Raw genomic sequence first — 27,999 nt, 5'->3', positions numbered from 1 at the left:
TCAATCTTTCCCAGCATATGCAGTATTTAACTGGAATATAGGATATAACCCTGATTGTTGCTAATGGAAGTTATCTATGTATGCTCATAAAGGGTTCTGATGAGAAATTAAAATGCACATTTAACAAAGAGCATGTGTATATTTATAAATTTCCTCACATCCTCACAGTAGAATCATATACTTTTATGTATTCTCATTATGAGGAAAATTGCAATAGATGGAACACATTTCCTCCAATAGACTATCTCACCATTTTAAGGCCAACTAAACTGCTAATAGCAGTGAGTTCTCTATTTATGTTGGTTCTTGTTATTTTGATTGGAAAATAGAAGACTAATCATTTGCTACTTTCATAGGTTTCATACATCTCAGTACTGCCTGTTTGAAGGAGAATAAGAGAACAATAATTTCTGAAAATAATTTCTCCCCACTGAGATCTAGTTTTCAGCAAATATTACAATGTAATATAATGCACTGATTAAATGTATCCCATTTTTTTCTCACAAAAGCTTGAGGTGGTCCACACATACAGTTGAAGAAGCTTCTTGAATGAGAAATGAACCATCTTCAAAGAAAAATAAGAAAGTCCAGTTGCCTCTTGAGAAAGCAACTTTGGGACACACATACAGTAGTTCTCTCTTCAACTATCACTATCGTTTTACCCAATGTAGCAAATTGGTTATGGTAAGGAATAATGGCTGGCTAGAAACCATTCAGGATCTACTTGAGGAAGTATGAATCTGACCCCAGTTCTGTGATACTGTACTCCGATGGATGGACCATTTGAAGACCTGAAAGACCAGGTGGGAGACAGATCATCATGAAAAAAAATATACCTATGGGGTCACTAAGAATCAGAATGGATTTGATAGCACATATTCTATCCACCAATCTATCTATCTGGGAGCTATTAAAAGAAACAATATAAAATGTCAGAGTCCTCATTCTTAGAAATTCCTAATAGTAAACTGGAATTATTATCATCATCTCATTCAATATCCAAGTCTTTCAGGGAAATTAATTACATGAAACATAAAAATCAGTACAAACAATAAAAAATAGGTGATCAGGAAAAAAGACAAAATAGTTAATGCAGTCAGTTAAAATAATACTTTAAAAAAAACAACAGCAAGAAAATGGCTAAGATAAAGACAAGTAACTTCACCTAATATCCAAGATATCCACTAAGTTCCATTGTAAAGCTCTTCTTTGCAACCACTAAGACCAGATTATTTCAGAAAGCCTTTAGGGATTCCCCCTCCATCATTAAATGATTGCAGGAGCATCTGTGGGGGTGCACAATCTAACCCCTCTCCTTTTAAACATATGTCAATCACAGAGTACCATCTTGACTTTTTTCTTTCATTCAAATTGCAGATGCTCCTTTATAATTGTAATGTTAACAAGAATGATATATAATAAGATGGAAGTGAACATTATTGTTAGTTGTTTGCTTTTATACTGTATTATTTATTGCTTTAACATTTCTACTCCATTGGAATGTACACTGTTTACAGTTATTTATGAATGAAGTAGATTATTAGCCAAAATAAATAAAATACTGAAATACATGACTCATAAATAGTCTTTACTCTATGTGACCATAGGAGATTTCACTCTATATGTTTATTGAAATCATAGGAAGGAAAGAGTTACACATGCATGAATTATCTATATAGTCACTCAGATTTTCCAATTCTCCTTTCTAATTCAGAATAGGCAAGCATTGATTTCATGCTACAACTTTCACATGCTCCAGTCAGCATAACCAGTGATGAGAGATGATACAATCTAGAGAATTGGTAGGCAACATTGTGAGAAAGACTGGAGCAAACAGACATAAGATATTACAAAATCAATCAATTCTATCTGTAACCATACCTAATCAAGAAGTAAATCTTTGATATCATAAAAACAATATGGGCAATTGTTTTACCTTTTTGCATTGGAATCTCCATTCTAAATAGTTTTACTTGGAAGTTCATCCCATGCTTTTCCTACTTTCAGAGAAATGGAGATACTAAAGCACCTATGTTAGTTTTATTAGGACATAACATTGACCAAGAAAAGCTGTTGTATTAGCATAATTACAGCTGGTTTTATAATATGTGAGAAGATTCTAAATCATCTACAAGACTCCACCAGATTGTCAAAACAGGAAAAAATAGTAGAATTCCCAGACAAAAGGTTAATGCCTGACATTTTGCTAGGAAGCCAGCTTTGGGATTTGGAAAGAGTTGAAAGAAGTTTTTTTCTGAATATTTCATGCAATATTCCAACGGTTAATTATTTATCTTTTTAAACACTTCAGTTGTTCTGATTACAATGCTTCCTGACATTTATGGAAGGCAAAGGGGAGAAAAAAACTCTCCAAAATATATCTGAAGGAAAATAAAATTATACAATTAACAATTCACAGAATGAAATAAAAAGAAAGCAGATGGTTGGCTGCATTACTATTTTTATAAAATTCTTGTTGAAGCTGGTTATAGATTGCCAAAAAAACCTCTCGAAGCATTATCTTATCATGCTACACAAGGGCAGATTTCTTTTAATAATTAACAACTGCATTAAATTGAAAGAGCAAAATCTACAGTAATTTGGTCAAAACTTTTTATGATTTTATAAGCCTATGGGTTTCATCTTGACTTCTACTTAAAATGTCTTGAAATGCATCATAGCTAAACCACATCTACTGGGAAGCAGATAGCCTGGTGCTGAAACATCTCACAACTGAAGGAACTGCCATCTTTCCCCTGATTAAGGCTTCCCTGGTTAACTCTGCTGCCTGCATCTCTGTTCCAGAAAAGGTTTTCTTGTACTGAGAGTTCTAATTCTTCACTCAGAATGAAATACTTCCAGACAAGTGTTCCACGTGGCACATAAAATCCCCAATTTAGATGCAAATAATGTATGAAATAATGAATTTATTGTATAGCAATTATACAGTAATTTTGCTACTTGATGTGTCTGTGTGTGTGTGTGAGAAACAAATATGATTTATATGATTTTGTCTTGCAGTGAAAAGAAACAAAACAATAAATATTCAATATTTAATACCTGGGGGTAGCTATCAGTCCGTGGTAAAACAGATATATCATATGTGGCAGCAAAATGACTTTTTGCTTGTTGGATTTGTCCATAACGTTCTCTCTTTCTCCATTTTGCTCTTCGGTTTTGGAACCAGACCTATGTCAAATAAGAAAATTATTAGACCATTTTTGCTGCCCTCCCTCTTAATTGTTTTGCCAGCCCATAGATCAGTGATAAATTGCTTAAGTCCCAGGATTGCAGCTGACCCCTGAAACTCCTGAATACATCCCAAAGGCACCTTGAAAAATTATGTCCACATCATAAATATTTCTTTGCTCTGCTACACATCTCCATCATTTAATTCATTCAACCAAATACAGCCCTTGGTCCAAAGCACTGAGGAGAAACATGGCCAAAGGTCACTTCTTGACTTATGATTTAATAGGTCATCTTTAAATGTACAGCACTTTGCGGATAAGAAATTATCCTTTACTCTGTTTTGGATTTTAATGAAATCCTAGAACCTAACAGTGTTCTGATCTCGATATGTACAGTCATAAGCTGTTCCTAAGACATGCAGTGAAAGATGTTTCTGGCAGACAGAGGAAGGACTTCTTAATGGAGATTTTTTACGAAGACAGAATAAAAAAGCACAAGGATGGCTGAACTGTGGTCCAAGTCTAAATACATAAAACTCCTTTTTATAGACTAATGCAGTTTGATAACCAATAACTTTTAGGTTCCATGTAGCTTTTAGTTTAATATCATGCTACTTTCAGGATAATTTCAAAAGTCCTTTTCAAATAATCATGCTGGAGTTCAGACAGGAGGGGTTTCCATTACAAACATCATCTTTTTGAATATTTGATAAAATGTGGGCAAATTGAAGGTTTGTGAAAACACTGCATCGAACAAGTCTATTGGCACCATTTTTCTAATAGCATTTGCTCAATTTGTGTCTCTGTGTCACATTTTTGTAATGCACTGATATGATGTTAGTTTGGTAATGAAACATCTGCAAGAAAACCGCCAGCCTCAGGGAGCAACCAAAGGGCTCACATTTTCATAATTCTCACAATATGTCATACTTTTTCAGCATTATTAATCAAATGATGATTAGCATTTTTAGCAATACAATGTTTTAATTAAAGTCTGCACATTGATTTTTTTAGATATGATACTATTACACACTTGATAGACTACAATATAGTACATACTTTTGACTTTTTCTTCTTCTTTACTTCTTTTACCACTTTAAGTGTCAAAGGAGCATATACTGTATATACTACATATAACTTTCATATTCAATGGGAAAGCAAACTATTGTTTGACTCACTTTATTTTCAATATTCACTTCATTGTGGTGATCTTGAATCAAATCCATAATATTTTCAAGGTATGCCTATATTTTTAGTAGGCTTTTTGTTGATCTCTGATAACCCATTGCATTACAGCAACAGCCATGCATCAGATGAGCCTAGAAAAATTACTTCCCTAAGGCATTTTGGTGAATTCTGCAATATAATTCCATGATGTATTCTGAATATCTAAAATAAACAATGTTTCCTAACTTTAAGTCATCATATGTTGTTGCCTACACCTTTCACCATCCCAGACATCAAGCCAACGTAAAGAGATTTTGTCATGTAAAAGACCTCATGATTAAGTTCCCATAATATGTTCTCTGGAAAAATGGAGTAGGGAATTTTCAAAGCCTTCAGCAAAATAGAATTACAAATATACCCATAAGAATATGATAGACTTCCAATATCTGAGAATATTTGTTCTGCACAATCATTTGTAACTGGATCTCTACCATTTTCAAGCATTTTTATTTTAAATATGCTAAATATGGCAAGCAAAATAAAAAATGCAGGATCCAATCTGGGTCAATCACCGGGACCAGAGGTTTAGTCTTCTGAACTTTCAGACTCATACTGGAGCTCCTATCCTCGGGGAACTTCTCTCTACTGGAATGTGTGCTTTGGACTATTCTATGTATAGTATTTATGTATACATACTAGTAAAGCCCTAGTAAGACCATAACTGGAGTACTGCAGCCAATTTTGGTCGCCATATCACAAAAAAGATGTTGAGAGTTTGGAAAAAAATCAGAGAAGAGCAACTAAGATGATTAAAGGCCTGAAGACTAAAACATATGAAGAATGGCTACGGGACTTGGGTTTGGCTAGTCTAAAGAAGAGAAGAAAGAGGGGAGACATGATAGCAGTATTTGAGGGGCTGTCACAAAGAAGAGTGGGTCACGTTATTCCCCAAAGCACCAGAGGGCAGGACAAAAAACAATGGTTGGAAACTGATCAAACCTGGAACTGAGGAGAAACTTCTTAATAGTGAGGACAATCAACCAGTGGGAACAGCTTGCCTCCAGAAATCGTGAGCGCTCCATCACTGGAGGTTTTTAAGAAGAGACTAGACAGTCACTTATCTGAAATGTTATAGGGTCTCCTGCTTGAGTGGGGGGGGGGCTGAATTAAAGGCCTCCAAGGTCCCTTCCAGCTCTATTCTATTCTATTCTAGTATTTAGAAGGATTTGGCAGCACAAGGAAACAACAGCCAACAACTTAATAGCTGGCCATCAGCATACCAATTAACCAATAAGAAGCCACACCTAACCAGGGACCACATAAATACTGAGAATAGAATAGTCCAAAGCACACATTCCGGTAGAGAAGAGTTCCCTGAAGATGGGCTTCAGCACAAATCTGAAAGCTTGGAAGACTAAACCTCTGGTCCTGGTGACCAACCCATATTGGATCCTGCAACATTATCCCGGGACACATATATTTGCCTTCATTCATGAAAATCAAAAATACCAATTACCATTTAAACCAATGTTTTTCAGATGTGACCATTTTAAGATATGTGAAGAAGTCCACAAAACCTAAAATTGTCAAGTTTGAGAAGCACTGATTAAACTAAGGACACAGAGGATATATTTTTGGTCAAGTGGTCTGTTATAAAATAACAGAGGCAAACTAGTGAGGTTGTTCCCTGTCACTCTTTCTGACTCCAAAGGTAAAAGGAGGACATATTTCCAAACAGATCTGATGGTTGTCTTCATCCATCATCTTTAAGAATCCTTGTGGATAGGATTAGGGTTTCAGAAGCAGTCTTGAAAATAAAGATGATTTTACTATTTTACTATTTTACACTATCCAGCTTCAATTTTTAAAATAATTGAATTTTTTTAAAAAATAAATAAATAAAGTCAGGCAAGGCAAGGAGCCCAGTGGCACTAGGAAGTCTCCATAAACACACTAGTGAAGAAGGCCCTACATCACCTGCTCGTGGTCTAAAATATTAGCCCAATCAAAACATTGTGCTTGGGAATATATCATTTAAAATATTGTTCCTTAAGTAAAAGGCATTTGTAAAAGCAAACTTTACAACAAAACTCTATGTGTACCAAAAGGCAGCCAGAAATGGAGTTACATGACAGAAAAATCTATCCCTTGAAAGGAAAAGGCAAAGAAAGAGAGCATGGGAACAGGTCAAGACACCTCAAATGGAGTAAAGATGAAAGCCACTTAATCCCTTCTCTCTCTCTCTCTCTCTCTCTCTCTCTCTCTCTCTCTCTCTCTCTCTCTGCTGACCCTAGCACAGGGGTGTCAAACTCGCAATGTCACATGATGTGTCACAACATATCACAACTTTTTTGCCATTGCTAGCAATGGAGTGGGCACAGTTTCACTATATCACTGCCCTAGCATCTTCTTTATTTATGCAATCTCATCTGAAGCAATAATAGCAGGCTGTGGTACAAAATAGCAATGGCAGAGAACATCCAAAAAAACTATAGGAAGTTTTAAGGAAATGAAAAATCTTTGCCCATGCCCAAGACATATCTATTTTCCTTCATGGAGATGTACATTTTTTTACTATGTTTATAAATTTGACTTGGAGGTCATGTAAGCAATGTGAGGTGCTTTCCTTCTTTTTATTGGCTATATTTTGATTGCATATCAGTTTTAATATGGGATACTTTTCTATGCATTTTTGAATATATGTGTTTCTCTATTTTCCACATTTTACTTACTGTGACATGGGTGTTCTGATGTTCTTTGGAGGTGGGGGACAAACTGCAATTTTGCATCTGGGATATAATATCCACTCTTATTTAGTACCATGGACAAATTCTTGTCTCTGGTTTGAATTAGTTAGCTTTCTGGAATTAGGTACTGGCTTCCAAAGAATGGTGTTGTGTTTTGCAATTCAGTCCTCACCTTGGTCATTTTCATACAATTCTGTTTTGTTTTGTTTCTTAAAAAAAAAAAAAGCCCAATGATTACTAAGAATATCAACAGCTACAGGAGTAGAGAAAAGTTGGGAAACAAAAGTAGAAAACTTAAATAAAAAACCCACCTTGAAGAAAAATAATTGGCAAAAACTCTGGACAGAACACAATGTTTTTGCTATGTTTTATGCAATCCCAATTTTTACCTTCTTCCATGCTGATTCTAAAACCTCGCTGATCCAGTCAATAATTCAGCTACACTAAATAAAAGAAGTACAGTATTTTTTGAACCAACTGAAGTTTTCAAAGGCAGTCTACTCAGTCAAGCATATTGTAACTAGCTGATATGAAGCAGATGGAATTTATGTTCTTAAGGTTTGCTACTTTTGTGTTTTCCAGTATCCAGTACAAAGGCTTATCTGCAGCTCTCAAAGAAATATAAGCTGGAATATTTGCTTATTGGAGCTGCTAGACCCAAGTCATAACAGGACTGGAATTTCATGAAAGCTAGTAGCTGTATGTGACTTTCCAAAGTTATTGTTGCAAGATGCATGTTAGCATGGCAAACTACACAAATAATTTATTTCATATTTGTTCCTTTTCAACTGAATGACTGAATATATTCTAGGGTTACCAATACTCCATCACATTCATAGTTAGCATTACATAATAAATCTGCTGCAAATAGAACACTCCTTCAGGGTAGTTAAAGATTAGCCAATTAAGAAACAATTAAACCACTTGAAATTATTTTCACCTAATAGCAGAACAAGGTAACCACCATGCTGAAACACCAGCATGAGAATTAATCTTCCACTCTTGCAAATTTAATAGAACAATTTTGGAAAATGCACCCAAACCATCAAAAGAAGAAACATAGCTAATAAATATATCATGATCATGTATAACAATCACTAGTCAATAAAATTTACTCAACTGCATAATCAATTGCAAGGAAAAAAAAATTTTTGTTCATAACTGTACTGTACTGTATGAGGGATCTAGGAAACATTTTTTGCCTCCTCATTGTGTCTACAGTAGGAGCAAATAACTCATAATATTTAATATTTAGGTCCCTGTCACTGTAAAGGACTTGACCCTCTCCTTAGGCTGGGTGCCAGCTACTCCACTGACATGTAACAGAAAAAGAAAACCACTTCAATAAATTTGATTCAGGCAGACTCTTTCAGCATGGAAGCAGGATGAAACTTAAATTAGATCTTGATGAAATACTGACCAAATGAGAAGTGCAGTACATATATTCAGCCAACCATTTGGTTAATTTAATTCAAACAATTTGCTTGAATTTTAGGAAGGAACTCATGGGGGAAGAAACCCACATTTTTTAACCCTGACACTCCCCCAAAATGTTTCTGTTTACATCGATTTACTCAAAACTGACTCTTGGCAAAGATAAAGTAACCATTGCCTGTACAAAATGAAGCAACAATCTGCTGCTTGTTATCCCTGCCTAACCAGATGCCGGTCTCTAATGATGTAAGGCCTTTGAAAATTGCTTAGTATCATGATGGAATATTGTTGTCGCTCAGTGGAATTATGATCCCCATTCTCTTACACTGGCCTTTTTCAATAGACTGATCAGAGATGCAAAAATCTAGGGCATTTACTTCAATAGCACGAAAATCTCTATGTACACAAAGAATAGAATAAACAATCTCAGAAAAAAAAATGAAACCAGTAATTTTGTTCCAAGGAAAGAATATAATATATACAAGCCATAACATCACTCCCTCTCTGGTTCTGCCACTCTTTTATCTGTCCATAATGACTTAGGAAGCCTTAGCAAAATCTAAGCAGCTGCCTTCTGAATTAGACCAAATCTCGCTATTCCTTCAAATAGTAAAATATGGCAATGCATGAACAGTACAGCAGTTTCTTCAAATGCAAAAGCAAAATCATAATCTGTAATTCTGAAAATTGTGGCCAGCAAATGTTGACTTAGATACATAATTTTCAAAAATATTTGTTATTGACACTATTCTTTTTTTTAATTTGAGAAATAAGATGCTTTTGGTGTTAAATAACTACTAAATATTCTGGATTTAGTAGGATTAAGAAAGTATAGTTTTAGCTTGCTTAAATAAGACAGTATTTAATTATACAACCAGGAGACTGTGACTTTTAGGCCTGCGTGAGGAATAAAAGCCATCTGAGTGACTTTGTGCAAGTCACCCTCTCTCAGTCCAACCCACCTCACAGGGCTGTTGATGTAGGGAAAATAGGAGGGGGCAGGAGTATTATGTATATTCACTCCCTTGAATTATTTATATAATTAATAAAGGCAGGATAAAAATAAATAAATTAAATAGGAAGAGGCATTCTGTAAAAGACATAGACCCATCCCTTTCCAACCACTGAAGAAGATATAGTCTTAATCATATTTAAAACAGATTAATTCATATTAGTGCAATTACTCCAATATTCCAGATTTAAGTGAACTTTCAGTTAGTCTTATTGAAACCAAAAGAATTAAACTCAGTAGTTTTTTTTAAAGGGTGATAAAGTCTGGATCCAAGGTATCATTATATTTCTTTATAGCAGTTCTCTACAGTTTAAGGTATATTTTTGGATCTGTTGATTAATCCATTATCAGCTATTTTTCAGTGTACTAACTACTTCACCATTTTAAACCTATTGGGTTCAATGGAATTGCTTCACTTAGCAGGATTTTTTATGAGTTTGTCCCAGAGGCATTTAATTCATAAGAAAATACATTTAGGATTGCAATATAGGTACTACTTGACTTACGACCACAATTGAGCTCAAAATTTCTGTTCCTAAGTGAGACAGTTGTTAAGTGAGCTTTTTTCCATTTTCCATCCCTTCTTGTCACAGTTGTTAAGTGAATCACTGCAGTTATTAAGATAGGGACATGGTTGTTAAGTGAATGAGGATTCCCCATTGACTTTGCTGATCATAAAGTCACAAAAGGGGATCATATGACCCCAGGACACTGCAACCGTCATAAACAGGAGTCAGTTGCCAAGTGTCTGAATTTTGATCATGTAACCATGAAGATGCTGCAATGGTCATAAGTGCGAAATACGGTCATAATCACTTTTTTCAATGCTGTGATAATTATGAACAATCACTAAACAAACTGTTGTAAGTCAAGGACTACCTGTATTAATACCTGCATCCAACAAGCCTCCATTAGTACCCCTTAAGTGTTACATGATTTTACCGAACATATGAATTAATGCAGTCTCACCTAATGCAACAACCCTTTCAGATGTATTAGACTATAAATCCCATAATCTCTAGTCTGGTGGATGGCAATAATAACTGTAGTCTGAAACATATGGAAGATATCGACTGAAGAACAATAAAGTTCTGTTTGGGACAGAATAGATATAATGAAATAACTCCAAAATACACCCTAATTTCTTCTATGCCATCACAACATGTAGGAAGTTTTCAGGCTTCTAGGGGCCCAAGTATTACTGTGCCTCCGCTAATTTCAGTGGGAATAGATGCCAGGAATGGGAACTGAATGTGATATTTTTAACTATTGCAGCTGTTTTACCAACTACAGATTATCAATATAATATATTGTAAACTATATAATGTTCAGTCTGCCAGTTTTGCAGGGATATGAGTTCCCAATCTAGTTGCATTAGTAGTTCTAGGTGAATACCTGAACTTACAATACAAGCACGCCATACATTTGTTGTTCACCATATATATGTTTAAGTATATGCTTAATACATCATAAAAATCATGCTTGTAATAATGAAGAGGAGGATATGTACAGGTATATACATTAATCTGAAACAGCCTTAAATGATAGTTTACACTTGCATTTGAAGAAGCACAAGAATACTGATTAGCAGAACACTGTTATTTAACCATTTACTATATTAATCTTGACAGTTTAACGCAGGGGTAGGCAACCTTGGCTCTTTTATGACTCATGGACTTCAACTCACAGAATTCTGAGCCAGCCAGTTGACGTCCACGAGTCATAAAAGAGCCAAGGTTGCCTACCCCTGGTTTAGCGCAACAAATCCTAGTTCCAGAACTCTGTACTTTTCAAAATCATTCACTGATGATACTGTCGACTCATAGAGCATGCAATAAAATGTTGGCATCACACATCAATAGAAAGCCAGATAATGTTCCTGGAATTATATAGATTTTCAAATGGTAGAAGAGTCATGTGTGAACTTCAGTGCCAAAGTCCAAGATTTCTCAGCTCAGGAAGAGCCAGTTGGGTGATAATAGTGGTATTCAAAAGACCTCAACTGCTAGGAATACGCCAGTGGATAAAATGCTTGACACTGTTCAATATAACATGTTCTTTCTTTATTCTTCTCTTTAAAAACATTTCAGAATCAACAGGTGTTTCAATTCACTACAGAGAGTCATTTTATTATTATTTTATATTTATTATTGCTTAAGTAAGTTATCATTTTCCTGAACAAAAGATGGTTATTTCTAACTTCAGAATGCAGATGCATTCCTTTATCTACTTGCATAATTTGGCATTCCTTAATCATTACATTAAAGTAATTTTACCATATTTACATCAGCTTTATATTTCCAGAGTCCCTAATGTGAATGAATTACATAGAATTGGACTACGTAATTATTTTTATTGAAAACATGGCTTCTTCTGTTCTATGTCCCTCATTAACAAAATTTAGGTCTAAAATGCAGATCATGCAAAGGAGGTACAAAGCATCTTAATGAAGCATAGTTAAAGCTGTCCAACAGAACTATTTGCTGCCATAGACAGGGATCCAGGGAAAGCAGAGCATATGACAAAATGCAAGCCTCATGACTTACAACACTGAGATGCAAGCACAGACAAGAAGGATTGACTTGTGATATCATAACATATTTTTCCTCATCTTTTCATGATTGCTGTTAGCAGCAGGGCTTTATGCTATCACAGCTCTAGTTGAACTCCAACAGTCCTCAGTCCATAATTTAGCATGATATCAGATGTCCTACAGGAAGATACTATGTCTTTGGCATTTCTGGCTGAAGGGAATATAAAACTATCTTCTCTTACCTTACAAGAGTATTGGGCGAACTCTTGAGATCATGAAGTGAAGAATTGGGGGGAGGGGGGCAGCTAGGGCAGTTGTTCAGTGTTACTACTGCTAGCAAATAGTAAAGGCTCTAAGTAACCAATTTTATTTTGTCTGACTGATAATTTATATCTTTTGGTTTCGTTTTTTGCAGGACCCTACTGCTTCAGGTGTTTCTTTTAGCCTCTAATTCAGTGTTTCTCAAACTTGGCAACTTTAAGATCTGTGGACTACAACTCCCAGAATTCCCTAGGGAGCCTGAAGCCACATGTTTTAAAGTTGCCAAGTTTAAGAAACACTGAGTAGATTATGTTGTTGGATGGAACTGAGGCACTGACCTGAACTCGAGCTTCGGTAAGTTCCGTTCTCAGAGCCAACTGCTCTCTGACATAAACATCGGGGTAATGTGTCTTCTGGAACACTTTCTCCAGTTCTTCCAGCTGTAAACTGGTAAAAGTGGTCCTGTGTCTTCTCTTCTTGCTGCTGGAAACATTGCTGTCACACTTATCACCAAGTTCATCCAATTCTCTTTTCTCCGGAATCCCTTTCACAGGAGACATTCGGAGGTTGCTGCAAGAGTCCAGCGGTCTGCCCATCTCAGTGTGCAGTGGTTGACTCTCAACTTTCGTAATCCCAAAATTCACTGCAGAAGAAAATAAATGAAGTTGGACTGCATTCATGTTAAGTTTAGAATCATTTTAAAAATATGTGAAAAACCATAGATTGCTTATAAGAAGTGTGTGAAATGTTTATAGGAACATGGTCTACTCATGGGTAAGACTTGTTAGGCTCAGACTTCCTGTTATGTGAGTATCTAGAAATTAGTGAATGAATAAGGATATTATTCTGGATTTTGAATTTAGCTTCATCAAGACTGAAATCTGATTTTCTTCAAAGTAAAATGCACTTTTCCGCCAGTGCTATTTCTTTTTCTAGGTAGATAGATTCATATCGAATGAAAAATTAGATCAATATACAAACATATGGCATGGCACAGAACATATCTTCTTAGCAATACATCTTGTTGTATTCATGGGAGTTAATTTTGTGTTAAGTCTATTCATTTAGAACAAGTCTTACCCTCTTCAATAGAGCTTATTCTCCATATAATATCTCTAAAGAGTCACTATACTGTGAAGCCTATGCTTGTCTATTTTTCATTTATAAAGTAGTCAAATGAATTTATTTGCAGGTAGACAAGCAATATTATCATATATAATCAGAACCAAATTTAGTTAGGAGTAAGATCAGTTGGGGATAATGAAACTTATTGCTGAACAAAGAATATGCAGAGGAACAATCTGAACATATTCCATTTGGGGGCGGAAATCAATTAAAGTTTTAAAATACTTTCCTTTGAATGGATTATGTCCAGTTATTTTATTTTACAAATTATTTAATAATGAAAATTATTACAAGGATTTGTTAAGGAATAGAGCATGCTGAGTCACGTTTAGTAAGAAATGAAAATATTTCATCAAAAAATAATGATCTTGAATCTTAGTGGAGTGGCTTTGTTCCCAATTAGTTTCTTTGTTACTGTAAACTGGGAAAATCATAACTCAAGTCAAAAGGGTTATTTCCTATATTTTGCACTGGTCTTACAAGAACTATTTGCCTTCTCAGAAACACTCACTGTCCAAGATAAAGCTTAAAGTATTCCATCACCCCCACTTAGGTTCTGAACAAATTCCCATGATTCCCCTCCCCCTTAAAAATGTCATATTTCCAAGATAATTGATGTTACATATTGGGATAGATTCACAAGTTTAGGGAAAAAAAAGGTCATTCCATCTATCCATAACAGGAAGCATTACAATGAAAAGAACTTAACTTGCTATTTTGAACTTGTTTTTAGTGTTCTCTGTCACTCCCACTAATTTCACTACACTGGTCTGCTCATTGGGTATGATTTTAGCTAGGCATGGTTTACAATTTATACTAGTGCCCTTATCTCTAGATGAGATTCCAAGCAAATTCAATGGAAAGTCCTACTGAGCAAATACATTTATGTTTTTACTTATAAATTAGTATTATCACAGAGAGAGAGAGAGAGAGAGAGAGAGAGAGAGTGTCATACACCTATATACATAAAATAAAATTATATATAAAAATTAAAAATTAAATAATTTAAAGAATGTGAGCAACAATGATTTAAATTCTGTCAACAATATACTCTCTGGTTGCTTTCCTGGTAAAAGTTTGGTGCCATCTTCTATAGATATTCATGAATACTAGCCAAATATTAGGCATTAGCAAAAGAGCAAACTAATTAATGCTTTTATGAAATTGGTAGATTTGTTAGATATTTACTGCATTTCTCCATATGTATATGGGGATGTGTGAGTGTGTGCTGAGAAATAATTCTTTCTGAAATCAATTGATTTGTATTTTCTTAGGCAAACTGAACACTGAGAATGTTACAAATATTTAATTCTAATAATAAGGGAAGTTATATTATGATTCAAAATTAAACTTACCAAAACACAAAAATTATTGAACATAGTTGCTTTATTTGACATATAGTGTTTGGTATGTAAAGATCTTCCAATATAATGTATTAAATACCTTCCATTGCTGTTTTAATTGCAAAATTTCTAAGAAGCCTTCCACAGATTCAAAGTCTTTATAAATAACTTTGCACAGAATAAATTAATTATCCATTAGAAATTTGATATTTGTATCTGTTCAGCTATGAAAAAAATCATATTTTTCATTCTATATTCTTTTTAAAAAATTACAAATACAATGCCTTCAAGTCAAAACTGTAACCAGTTGGCTGAGTCTAAAATTGGAGAACAAGTCATATTTCTGTTGTGAATTATGTAGCACATAATTGCACATATTGCAAATCAGAAAATAAATGTAGCATTTAAAGAACAGAAATGCTAACTAATCCCAGAAAGCAGGGATTTTTTACTAGACGTTTTAGACCAGCCTTGCATTGTTTATTTTGTTAAGTGATGAGTTTTTGCATTAATTACATGACTAAAGAGAACTCCAATCCCCTTAAACTAAAGGACTAGTAACCAAGCATTTCTTCTTGGTTTGGTTTGTCAGGTTTAAAGAATGGGGTGGATAAGAGGTGAAAGTGGGAGAGCAACAGAAAAAGCTTCCAGGTTTAGCAGGCAAATCTGCCTCCTAAAGAGCAAGAGATGTTTTGCTGATGTTTTTGTTATGGATTTTTGGATGACCCTGAAGCTACTGTGAAATAGTTGGATTTAGTGGAAGATGTGTTCCCTATAAATCTTCGAAACAAGCTAATTCCAACATACCCTTATCAGTTAGAAGTGGTGAAGTGTGTGGCTGTGCATTGTAAGAACAAAACTTCTCAAAGGCAAAAGGAGTCGACTTTCCAGACTGGAAAAGTGTTAATAGGTGTGCAGGGCTGCACAGTTGCTTTGGGAGTCCATTGAAGTCCATTGAATTCTTACTTTTCAATTGGTAAGTATAAACATCTAATTGCAAACCAAGGACTTCATTTCTGCAAGAGTCTGCCCCGCTGCTGCCACTACTACTATTACTACTGTATTACTAATCACTTCTGCCACCATTTCTTTGCTGTGTTGGGATGAAAGAGAGAGAATAGACTAAGAAGGACCTGATCCTTTTGATAATTTTAAGTCCTGACAGCATTTCATTTTGATGGACTGTGAGAGTTTCTTCAATCTCCAGCAAGTAGGCAGAGGGGTGAAGCTATGCAGCACTTCCAGGCAACACAAAATTAACAAAGGGCAGCTGCAGGTTTGGGAGAGAGAGAAAGGAAGTAGCAGGACCGCTACTTGGCTGCGTGATCCTTTATTTTACTCTTAATTTATCTTAGGGAGCACACGAAATAAAATATTAAAAAAAATTTGCTAAAGAAAGAAAGTAGAGGAGAAATATAGGAATGAAGCTATCTGTGAAGCAGCAAAGATTTTTTAAATTATTTTTTAAATTAAAATAATTCAATGAAATCGTGTTGACCAATGCCTGTATAAATGGAGAGAGTTGGTCCGAGTGATGCCTTTTGTGCCTTAGCTAAAAAGGAGGAAGAAAGCTATTAGAAAATAGATTCAGAGCGACTGAGCAGTTGACCATATGCAAAAAGAAACTCAATGGCAGAACAATGTTCCCCCAACCATAATTAAGTTACATGGTCCTTCCGTCGTGGCTTTGTTTTGTTCTGTTCTGCCTAATAAGTTGTCCATTGAGTGGTCTTGTTCTCTCTCCATATAAACAAACAAATTTTGTGCTGTTATAATGGGCTGGGATCTCCAGTCAGATATTCAGTCGTAAAAGTCGAGCTTATATACGATTCAGATCACTGCCGCATGGCAGTGAGGTGAAGTAGCGGATGAAAATGAAAATGAAAAATTGCTGCTGCACCCGTGTCAAGAGTAAAATGAAGTTTCGGGGTGCCAGTTGCCCCAAACAACTGCTGCTTTCTGCCATTCCTTCCCACCACCACCATCACCCCCCCCTCCGCCCTCGCCCGGTCAATAATTTTAAGTTTAGCATCCCGGACTCTGCCTGCCGAAGCCTTTCTGGATTCACTTTCGTTTTGCTCAGAAGGAGGAAGATGCGGCGTTGATGTTTACAAAATAAAAGCGGACTGGTGTTTCCTCGTGTAAGATCGACGAGTAGATGAATCCAGAAAACATACAAGATCAGCCCCCACGTTTTCCAAGGATTTCCTATAGTACGTCCTTCCCAGAGGATCCTAAAGAAAGTGCATCTGGAGGAATTCGTCTGGGGACAACTGGGAAGTTCAAATATTCCCGGGTGCTTTCCAAACCAAGCTTCTGCCTGAGGGAAGACTGTGTGCGGGGTGTGTGTGTGTGTGTGTAAACCAGTGTGCCCAGAACTTTACAAGCATTGGTCAGAAATTGTCAACTATTTTAAAACGAAACGGCAGACGGAGAGGAATACGCGGAGCGTTTTCTCGATGTTTAAAGCGTGCAGCCGGTCTTAAATATTTTTTTCCCTTTTACCCGAAGTCACGCCGGTTGATTTCAAGGATTTTTGAGGTTCTCCCCCCACCACCACATCCCGCCGCCCATAAATAATGCGAATCTATCGAAAGGCCTCTGCCAGACATCCGCCTCCCCACCTTCTTCCCTGCGGTTCCTAACGCGAATCCAAAGATGCCGGGAAAGATCTCGGTGGATCGAGCCCCCAAAATGCCAATTACAGCATCAACCAGAAACTAGCCAGCCGCGTTTGTGCCTGGCCTGTTGTGCTCTCTCAACTCTCCTGATAATTTACGGTTCAAGTGTATTGTGCAAACCCCAGTGTGTAAACCGGACTTGTGCATTTAGAGGAGGGAGAAGAATTGCCAAAGATGCCCCCCCCCCATTCAACCGCTTCCCGGCTCCCTGTTCTCAGAGGCCAGGTCAACTGACGCGGCGTTGCTTCAGCAAACGGCCCCGGGCCAGGTTTCGTGACAGCCACCCGCCCCCGTCCTCCCCCCCCCCCACCACCACCACACACAAGCAGTTGCCTCACTTACCCGAGCCATCCCTAGCCGGGGAAGTCCTCTCCAGCCGGCCGTGAGGAGCGTAGGCAGCCTGGCCCACGCATTTGCTGCCGCCTTTGGCGTAGAAGGCTTCGCCGCCCTCCAGCGCTTCCATGACGTGCTCCAAAGGGGCTCCGGAGGCCAGGTAGAAATCGCTGCTTTTGCCCGCCGCCGCCGGGGGGCTCTTGAGGCCGAATTTGTCGCTCAGGAATTCCATAATCCTCGACGGAGCCGCGCTCGCCCCAGCTGCTGCCCGCCCGGCTGCCGTCCTGCTGCCTGGCTGCCGCGACGGAGGCGCCCCGACGACGCTTTTTATATCTGGAAGCGCAGCAGGGGCTTCTTGCACAACCCTCCCCGCGCGCAACCTCCGCTGACTCCACCCAGCCTGCTGGCCCCTTCCCTCCCCCCCCCGCCGCCTCCTCCAAGCCTCGGCCCACAGTGGAGGGGACGCCGGCCAAGGGGAGGGGGAGCGGCTAGGAAGAGCCCCGCGTCGACCGCAACCGACTCACATTTCGGCCCGGCTCCTTCCCAGCCCAGAGGAGTCCTGCCCCCTCCCCGCCTCCCCGTCCCCCCCCCTGCCCCAGCGACGCCGTCTCGACCCAAAGATTTAGCTTCGGCTCCGGTAAACCGGAGGAGGAAGATCAAGGGACCAATGAGCTGGAGAGGCAACGAGGGTGGCGGCGGCGGCGGCTGAGCTTGTCTCACGAGCTTCAAAGCCCTGGCTGAGCCGGCAAGAGAGCGCGACCCCGAAATCGCCCGGGAAACTTCTCGGGCCGCCTTCGGAGGAAGTGCCTTGGGGAAGCCAGCAAAAATGAGAGCGCTGCCAGGCCGGCGTGGAAAACAGCTGCTCCTGCTGCTATTAGAAATTTCAAAGGACTGGGGGGGGGGACATGATAGCAGTATTCCAGTATTTGAGGGGCTGCCATAAAGAAGAAGAGGGGGTCAAATTATTCTCCAAAGCACCAGAAGGGCAGGACAAGAAACAATGGATGGAAGCTAATCAAGGAGCAATCTGGAATTGGGGAGAAACTTCCTAACAGTGAGGAACAGCTTGCCTTCGGAAGCTGTGGGTGTTTAATCACTGGGTTTTTTTAAAGAAGTGACTGGACAGCCACCTGTCTGAAACGGTATAGTGTTTTCTGCTTGAGCAAGGGGTTGGACTAGAAGACCTCCAAGGTTCCTTCCAGCTCTATTCTGATTGAAATTCTCTGGAAGTATGCGGTCCTCTTAGTGGCTTCTGGCTCTGAATTCCTCACTCCAGATCCGAAACAAACTCAAGACTGTTACTGGCTGGGTAGGATTCTAGAGCGTCTCCAGTTTGGAAGGATAGCCGCCTTGTCCCTGCGTTTATTTTCGAGGAACCTTTTTACCGTCAGGAGCAGCTTCGTCTCACTTAAATAGAATGGCAGACCAAAGAACTCGCCTCCTCGGATCTCGCCTCTGCTGCGGGAGCTCTGGGGATCTGGAGAAGCGCTCCTCACTCGAGGAAGGCGCAATTATCGTCAAGTAAGCCGTAAGATGGCGATTTCCGAGGAGAACACCCCCTCACACACACACACATACACCGAAAGACATAGAGAGATGTCTGATATCAATCAAAATATTAGGCGGCTTAATATTTCAAGCAGAAGGATGGATCTATGTGGATCTGTAGCAAGGACTTATATATATTGTGAACCCTTTTGGAAAGGAGATGGTGGTGATGATGATGATGATGATACAATTTTAGTGTGATTAACTGAAAAATCAAACTCTTTAGCATCTTGAAGGCTAATGAGCTGTTTATGAATAGGTGAATTGTAACCTTGGAATTAGGAAGCCCTTCTTTTTTCCTCTCTCCCCACCCCCACGCCTTTAATCTTTAAGGCGCTACAAGTCTCGTACTGTTTATTTTAAGCAAACCTGCCTCGTGCATAAGTGTGGCGATTGTGCTGTTTATTGTTAAGAAAACAATACCCTCGAATCTGGATCTTTATCTGCTGTTAATTCTTTCATTCCAGAAAAAAAAAATACATGGGGAATGATGCCGCCATTCTCCTCTTTATTCCTTCTTGCATCTCCTACGGCGCTCGAGCAGATTTCCAGGTCCCCTACAATCTCTTACGTTCTTAGATTTCCCCCTCCGTTTCTCAGGACCGTAGGAATAGTGTGCAGAATAGACACGTTTCGCTTTGGCGTGGCCTTTGGCCCGAAACATTTCTTGTGCTGAAATTGCAGGATACCCTTCCCCTCCTCGTCGCATTCTTCCCTCGGCTGTGAACTTTGCAACTCTAGGGTTAAGAGAAACGGGGATGGAGGAGGAAGAGTCATGAAGCCTCCCTCCCCTCCTTTGAAAGCAGGGGGGGGGCTCGCTTGCTTTTTATTACACGAATTAACAGAAACTCGTAAAACGTCGGTGCTATTTTCCCCTATCAGAACCTCCTTTCTTTACAAGGAGAGTTTTGCGGCACAGCCGCCGGGTGCGTGCCCCGAGGAGTGAGATCTTGAGAGGAAAGGTATAAGGCGGTTCAGTAGGCCAGTTTTCTCCCACGGCTTCGAAACCATTGAGCATTTTGCTAGGCGTTTTACAGCACTCCGGATGCTCCTGGCGCTTCTTGATTAAGTATTGGAGGCCGCGAAAAGAAGAAGAGCTTTTGCTTTTCTAAACCTAAAGTAGGAAAGAACATGCATCTTCAAAACCTCACAACTACGGTCACTTGGGGATATTATTGGTGTTGAATAAATAAACGTGAGATGGGAGCCAGATTCGTTCGGAGAGAAATGTGCGCTAGGCGAACTTGAGTCCAAGCCACCCCTCTGCCGGTGGATTCCTCTGCGTTAAGCCACGGTTTGCCCACTCCTGGCGGGGCTTTGAGTGAAAGAGCTTCTGAATAGGTGATGCTTCTCTCTCTACTGTAGAATCCCAAACAATACGAGCATTTCTGTCACTGACGACCCTCTAAACTGCTCATCAATGCATAGGCATTTCCCGGAGTTGACTACCAACTTTCGAGGTCAATTCCGAACTATTTCAATCTGGAGAGCCGGATTTTTGCAGGAGCCAGTCAAAATCCCCTAAGGTCAGTCACAAAAGTCCTATACTCGTTTGGAAGAGCCTATCTTATCTTACCTGACAAGAATTTGGATTGGATTATTGGTGCAAAAGGTTCTGTCACAAAATAATGCGTGCGTCATCGGCAAAGTTTGATGGCTTTGTGGCCTCTCCAGAAAAGCAACCGTGCCTCACCTTTGTCTCGGGCATAAAACCCCGGCTGCGGCCAGAAATAGCTGTGACTGAGAATCAGTTTCTATTGCTCTTGGGATGAAATTCAGGGGTGACACGGTAGCTTCCCGATGCACACGGTGGAGAGAACCAGTCCCAAATTTTGACACCGGAGGAAGGGAAGGAGGTTTTCAGGCAAGAAGCAACTTACTATGTTAACAACTGGGATGGGATTGCAGTTTTGTGCAGTTACACAAAAGAAAAAGGTGCCTAAAGGGCTGTAGCTTTGCAAATCGTCACAGGACCTTAGGTTAACCTCTTGAGTTCGGAATTCCCTCACCTTCCCTTCCTCCCCTCCCCCCCCCCCAGCCTTCATCAGCCGGAGAAGTGAGGCTTTCTGTGCCTTTGAAATGAAAGTGATGTGCGCCCTCCTGTCAAAGGCAGCCGACGCGAGGAAAGAACGAAGGGGGGAAGAGGAAGAAGGATCCCCCGATTCGCCCTTCCTCCCTTTCCCCGGGAGGGTTGGGCAGGCCAAGCACCCTGTTCCTCCCCGCCTCTTTCTTTGGAAGCCGCCTGGAATTTGGAGGATCCCCTCGTCTTCTTCCGCTGTGCTCGTGCACAGTCTCCAGCGGCTTTGCCCTGGATTTAGGGAGGCTGTGACCTCTCGCCAGAAAAGCCCCCGTGATTTATAAGCCTTGGCTGTGATAAGATCGAGCCCAGGGAGGGGCGAGGGAGGCGGACCAGCAGAACGCTTCCCTAAAGAGGCGGAAAGGAAAGGAAGGGAAGGGAAGGAAGGAGAAAGAGTCTACTCTCCGGGCTCGCTGAATCGGGAGACCAGAAACCCCGCTGGAGTCTCCCTTCGCAACTGTTTCTGAGTTGCCTTCGGTGCGCAGCTTTGCCTCTTGCCTCTTGCCTCTGCTCGCAGGCCCTGCGCATCTCCAAAGCCGGAGAAGCGCAAAACAGATCCCGCCAGAAGATCTTGGAAAAGAAGCCTGGGAGGAAAGGAAGGGACCGGGTTGCTTTCTCTGTCCTGTTCTACTCTGCCGCGTCTTCTCCCACCTCAGTCCGCCCGCTCCAACGAGTCAGAGGCGCAATCGCTCCGAAGAGCGTCCTCTGAAGGGCGCCTTCTCAGGCTGCAAAAGCCAGACGGTCAGGCTTCTCCCAGCGGCCGGGTGGCAGATGTGGGGCAGTGTTCCAGAAATGCAGCCTTCCCGGGACCGGCTGCAGAAGGGTGTCGGTTGGATGGAGAGACGGTTCTTGGCGGGAGGGGTGCGTGCAAGAGGAGGGAAACAGTTCCTGAGATAACCTCGGGAGCCACCCCGGGAAAACTGCCTCCCCGCAGCCCGGGCAGGCGGCGAGGAGCCCGCCTGTTGACGGACGGCGCTGAAAAGTGCAGCTGACGAATTGCGTCAGCCTTCAGCAACGGGTCTGCCCCGACTGTTCGCCCTTCAGAGGGTGAGGTTGAGGGAAGCTAATGAGCTCCAGGAACAGAGGACACCTCGCGACTCGCTTCCGAAGGAGATGGGGGGGGAGCGCGCCGCTGGCAAGTTGTTGGAAGAAAAGGTGGGGGTGCGGTGGGGGGGAAGGAAGGAAGGAAATAAATGAAAGGGAGAGCAGCACTGTGCATTCTTCCAGCGCTGGTGTGTGTGAGTGAGTGTGTGTGTGTGTGTGTGTTCATCATCTGCCTCTGCTAAAAACCTAAGTTACCCGAAAGGAAAACCGTTAAACATTTAAGATAGCTATTCTCCACATTAAAAAAAAAAAAACCGAAAAGGGAGTGGGAGAAAGATTATAGGTAAAAAAAGAAAAACAAAACAAAACACAACTCTTTTAGTATATTCTCAGTTTTAAAAGTTTTAAAAGGCCCTTACAATTAAGAATTAGATACTTGATTTAAAAGCGTCAGTTCAAATGTTATCATGTTCCTAGTGCTAATAAGTAAGCCTTTTAATATGTGCTCCCCTGTGGCTCAACTGTGGGAAAGAAAGCGGGGAACCCTCTCTCTGAAACCCCCGCTTTTCCATAAGCGTCGCCGCTCAGCTCACGGTTTCCTTTTCACCCAGCCTAGTTTCACAGACTCTGGCGGGCAATCTTCGACGTAAGTAATAGACTCCCTTCAGGCTTGCGCGAGTTCTTCTCCCTCAAGCGGAGGGAGTTACGAAGAAAATGTGCTTTCCAACATGCTGACACTCTTCAAATAAGAGAAAAATCACTAGGCTTCTCTACTGTTGTATTAAGTGGTCAGCTCCCCTTTCCCATTATTGTAACTCTACTATTTGGCTATACTGCCCACTTTCTTCTTGGTTCTCTTTCCTTTTCCTTAAACCACCCCCCCCCCTTCCCTCAGCACCAATTCCTGACAAACTGGGAGCTTTTCCCTCCCCCAAATTCTCGCTCTTCAAAGAATCGCCTTTTGAAATCGCCCACGAGGAACGCCTCACAATTGCGCTTAGCTACGTCAGTTTCAAAGTCCGCGTTTATTTCAAGAAGGGTCTCCCAGCCCTCCAGTTTCAATGGAGTTTGTTCCCCAGGTCCGCTCTCCCACTCCTATCTCTCTCCCACCCTCCCACACCCAACATTCAGAAAAACACCTTAGGTAAAGTTTAGAGCTGGCCTCCCTATTGCGCTCTGTCTTGCTGAAAAGGCATCGATTTTATTGCCCGCCTTGCAAAGAGGCGCCTGTTTCTGAAAGAAAAACGGGCACCACGTCCAGGTTTTCCAGCTTTCTTCAAAATAAGCGGCAGGGGAAAGCACAACATCGCTCAAAAAGACATTTCTCTCCCGGATCCCTTTCCCGGATTTTTTGCAATGTAAACTCAGGATTATTCGCTAAGGAGTCGAACGAGAATGAGGAATATTTTTAAATGTTCCAAATCTAGACAGGCGGGGCAGGAAGAAGCGAAGCAACCTATTCGAACCTAGTTCGTATTCTGTAAATAAGAATAAAATGTTCCTATCTCAATTTTCCATACGTTGCTTACTATATGGTCTTCGGAGTCAGGTAGGTTATATATAATGTCTCTGTGTGTGTGTGTGTGTGTGTGTGTGTGTGTGTGTGTGTGTGTGTGTGTGTGTGTGTGTTCTGCCTTATCCAGATTTCATTGCAAGAGTCTCTTATACTTATGGCATTAACAATTATAAATAATTAAAAATGTGTTGTTCAGCTTGAGTGGTATTACAACCGAACACTTCTAAGGTACAGATAAACCTGGGCAGATGCTAAACTACTAGAAAATGTACACACAGAATGATTTAAGATGCAGAACTCCGCAGTTCGAGGGGGGGGGAAATGCTCCCTTCTTCTCACTGATAAGGATAGTTGTGCTTTCTGAAATACTCAGTGCCATTAAGATGTAGGCTATTGCATTCTAAGGATGGAGCAAACTTCTGGGTAATATGTGAGAAATGTGCTTGCATCTGCCGCTCTACTTTATCACCAGATCCGATTTCACAACCTCTTAAACTCCTACCCAGTAAAGATCCCGAAGTTGCTCTAAAATGCCTGCAAATAACCTGGAACTAGGGAACTTCAAGCTTTGCGGGCTCGTTCGTTGCCTCCGCGCAGTTTATATTGAATATGGATAAGATTTCCTTATCTTCTAGAGCTGAAGGAGTCTGACTCTCGATAAGTGAATACTTACGTGCCACCCAATTCTACAATTTACCGCTCAGGTAAACCCCAAGGAGTTCAATATAGTCACACTTAGTGGTGTAGCTGTACACGAATGCACAGTTGCACACACTAATTGCCCACACTCCACTGTTCCAAAATGGATGCCATAGGCCGAGTTTAAATAAAAGGAATTCTCCTGAAAATAGGTGTTATGTCTGCTAGCATCCCAACAGAGAAAGAAAGCACAGCAAGCACGTGGTTTAATTTCCGATTGATTGGTAGGGTGTAAGTCGTCCCGTTGGAAAAAGGATTATTCAAAGCCTTCGGGGTCTTAGCACCCCCTTAAATGTGGCGTGTGTCTCCCCAGAGCGCCTTCGAAAGTTCCTCTGCTAATCTTAAATTTTAAAACGACACAGCAACTGATATTCATGTAACTTCTAGGCCCGCCTACGCTTTAGACTGAAAGGACCCGGCTCAGCCCTGAGGGCGCCCCGAGCGCTGATCCCCACCTTGGTCTTGGAAGGGAAAGAAAATTGGCTTTCATCGCCAAGGCTACACTTAGAGTCCTCAGATGCCCAGTGTGAAGTAGATACCGAGAAATGGGGACCCAAAGTCTCGCCTTGACGGGGATGCTCGTCGGCCTCTTCCTCTCCGAAGCAGGACTCCTGCCGCGTTGAAAGCGCGGGGACGCGGGCAGGGAAGGAGCAAGACGGAGCCCTCAACGCACAAGAAACGACTTGGAGCCGGCCGTCGAGGCTTGGCCACTTGCCTAAGCCGTCTAAAAGACTCCAGCACTTTCTTGCCTCTCCTGGCTCAGAAGAGACTGCAAGAAAACTCTTCATAACTGGTTTTCTTGACGTATCATCTTTCATAAAGTCGAAATGCACCTCTCGGGCTTATGGTCTTCGGTTCCTTCTCGAATTAGAGGGGGACGCCGGGGAGCGGTTTGGTCTCTGTCTCAACGGGCAGGTATCCTTCACGGAAACGGCGAAGGTGAGCTTTACTTTAATCCCTTAAGCAACCCTGCTGGGCTCAGGAGAGGGACCAAAGAAATACAATCGCCCTCTGGATCCAGACCAAAGTCTGTCCAATGATCGTTTTGTCGGAAAATCCCACGACGGAGTTGAACAGGACTGAATGCCAAGTTAGCTTGAGGAAAGTTGGAGGCCCCACCCCACCCCGTTCTATATTTTCTCCCCAACAGCAGTTCTCCAGATGCGCTGAAAAGTTCACATGCAGGGCATGAACCTCATCTCCCTTCCGCCCCTGTCAGTGCTTGTTTCAAGAGTCTGAGGATATACTATTGCTGTTTACTGAGGATCTGTCGGTGGACCTGCCATCTATTTATTTGCCTGGACGGACCCGTCGATAGACCTCCCCACCCATTTATTTGCCTAGTCCCATTTGCCCTGTTCTCAACATATTTACTCCAAAATCCCAGCGAGATCAAATGGGATCTTCTCTAGCAAGTGGGCATTAAACTGCAACTTGCTTTGACACAGGTTTACTCCAAATTAAGTTCTAGTTAGTTCTGTGAGATTGGCTCCTGGGGAAGTGGTACAAGGACAGGATTTTTAAACCTTGATGGTTCTATGGCAATGAATCTATTTTTAAAAATACCAGTGTTTTCCCCAACCTAATGCCCTCCAGATGTTCTGTGCTAGAACACCTATCATCATTGCTCCTTGTAGTGGAGGATAATGGAAGTCTACTCCAACATAGCCCAAAGGTGTCCAGATGGAATCTATACTGTTCAGATACAATATAAGTTGTATCCATGAAGCTTATTTGTGAGTAGTGAAAGTGGTCTCTGTCCTGAAAGGCGTGTGCTCATGTTGGAAGAGAGAGATGTAATTCGAAATAACAATGAGAAAGTCACAGTACAGATTTGGAGCAGGAATCAGTCCAAGTTCAGAAATGCACTTTCCTGTCTTGTTTGCACAGAGTGAATAAACAACTCTCTTGGATTAAAACTGGAAATGTTCACCTTAACACAAAACCCTCTTTAGTCTTTTTGGGAGGGTACCAGAAGAAACTGTCCCATGTCCCACATTAGGAGAAACCACCATGCAAGGTATAGATCAGTCTTTAAAGGAGCCCATGAATCGGTCTTTTTTATTCAAAATGGTCAAAGTAATAAAATAAAATCACCAAGCCCACCCACTGATCTTGTCCTATAAATAATTGTGTTGATTTGGGATATAAAGAGAAGAAAATATGTAAATATGAGATTCAACAGATAATTCAGGATCTTAAACGTCCTTTGCTCTCTTAATTTAATGTAGTTTACTTCTAGTTGTACTTGCATGGGAAAGGAAGGGAAATAAATCTATGTTCAAGATAATAACTACCCTCTCAATTTTTGGTTGGAGAGGGAGCCTCAAACAAAGCAAGTCAGCAGCAGCAACAGGATCTTTTCACCATTTGGGGAAACTCAGGTGCAGAATCTTCCATTGGATATGTCCACACACACAACATCTATGCAAAGCTTTCATCTCACTCTTAGTCCATGCCTATACAAATGTTTTGTGTCAGTTGAAAACAAAGGCCAATAACTCATTTGGTATGCAGAAAACTAAAATAACTGAAATAATTTAGCCAATTAGTTTTACCACCTCAGCTAAAAAACTCATAGCTATTCAGTGTTTCCCAAACTTGACAATTTTAAGGCATGAGGACTTCAACTCCCAGAATTCCACAACCAGCGTTGCTGGCTGTGGAATTCTGGGAGTTGAAGTCCACATGCCTTAAAATTGTCAAGTTTGGGAAACACTGCGACAGCAGATACTGAACCACATTTGGGAGGTCTACATATAGTATGGGAGCTTCACTGCCCTGGTACCTGCCCAGTTAAATCCAATTAAAACAGCTTGTCAGCTGAAGCAGCCCAGCATTTTGGTGGCATGTGCCTTTGGGGAAAAACTGAAGCTAGAAAAAAAGACTTGGTGAAGGTTCCCCCCCCACACACACTATTAGAAAATGGTATAGCTGTTTCTACCATTGATAGAGGGGATCTTAGAATACCTGGAAAACTCTTCTTGTCCTGCTCCAACAGCAATAAATGCAAAGGAAGCTCAAGATGGGACCTTGCGTGCAACTTCCCTTTCTACTGTTTTAGGTGAAAAAAGTGACTCATTTAAAATCAGGTTTGTATCTAGATGACACAGTTCCCCACCCCTGATATTTCTCAAAGGCATTGAAAGCTAATTCTATAAATATAAGACGAAATGAGGTTCCAGATAGGGCTCACTTTGGACTGGCATCCTCCTCTTAACTCAAACAGCATCAGGCTCTGGGTATCCTTTCTCTTGGAACAGGGCATCCTGAATGGAGACTATAGGG

At 40.7% G+C, this 27,999-nt stretch overlaps 1 protein-coding gene across 1 annotated transcript in view; it reads right to left on the bottom strand.

Annotated features, from left to right (window-relative positions):
• ALX1 (ALX homeobox 1) overlaps positions 1-18,140 on the bottom strand; it is a 28,297-nt gene extending 10,157 nt beyond the window's left edge. The window contains exons 1-3 of the mRNA XM_039362974.1: positions 17,837-18,140; positions 12,684-12,988; positions 3,061-3,189 (exon numbers count right to left, since the gene is read on the bottom strand). Of these exons, the coding sequence (XP_039218908.1) occupies positions 3,061-3,189; positions 12,684-12,988; positions 17,837-18,059 (657 nt within the window). The 5' untranslated portion in view covers positions 18,060-18,140. The remainder of the gene's footprint in view (positions 1-3,060; positions 3,190-12,683; positions 12,989-17,836) is intronic.
• Between the last annotated feature and the right edge of the window lie 9,859 nt (positions 18,141-27,999).

This window comes from Crotalus tigris, unplaced genomic scaffold (genome assembly GCF_016545835.1).
Source record: "Crotalus tigris isolate CLP2741 ecotype Arizona unplaced genomic scaffold, ASM1654583v1 scf7180000019496.3020429, whole genome shotgun sequence".
Lineage (NCBI taxonomy): Eukaryota > Metazoa > Chordata > Lepidosauria > Squamata > Viperidae > Crotalus > Crotalus tigris.
Note: the sequence above shows the minus strand (reverse complement) of the source record. Positions and strands in the feature narration are given on the sequence as shown.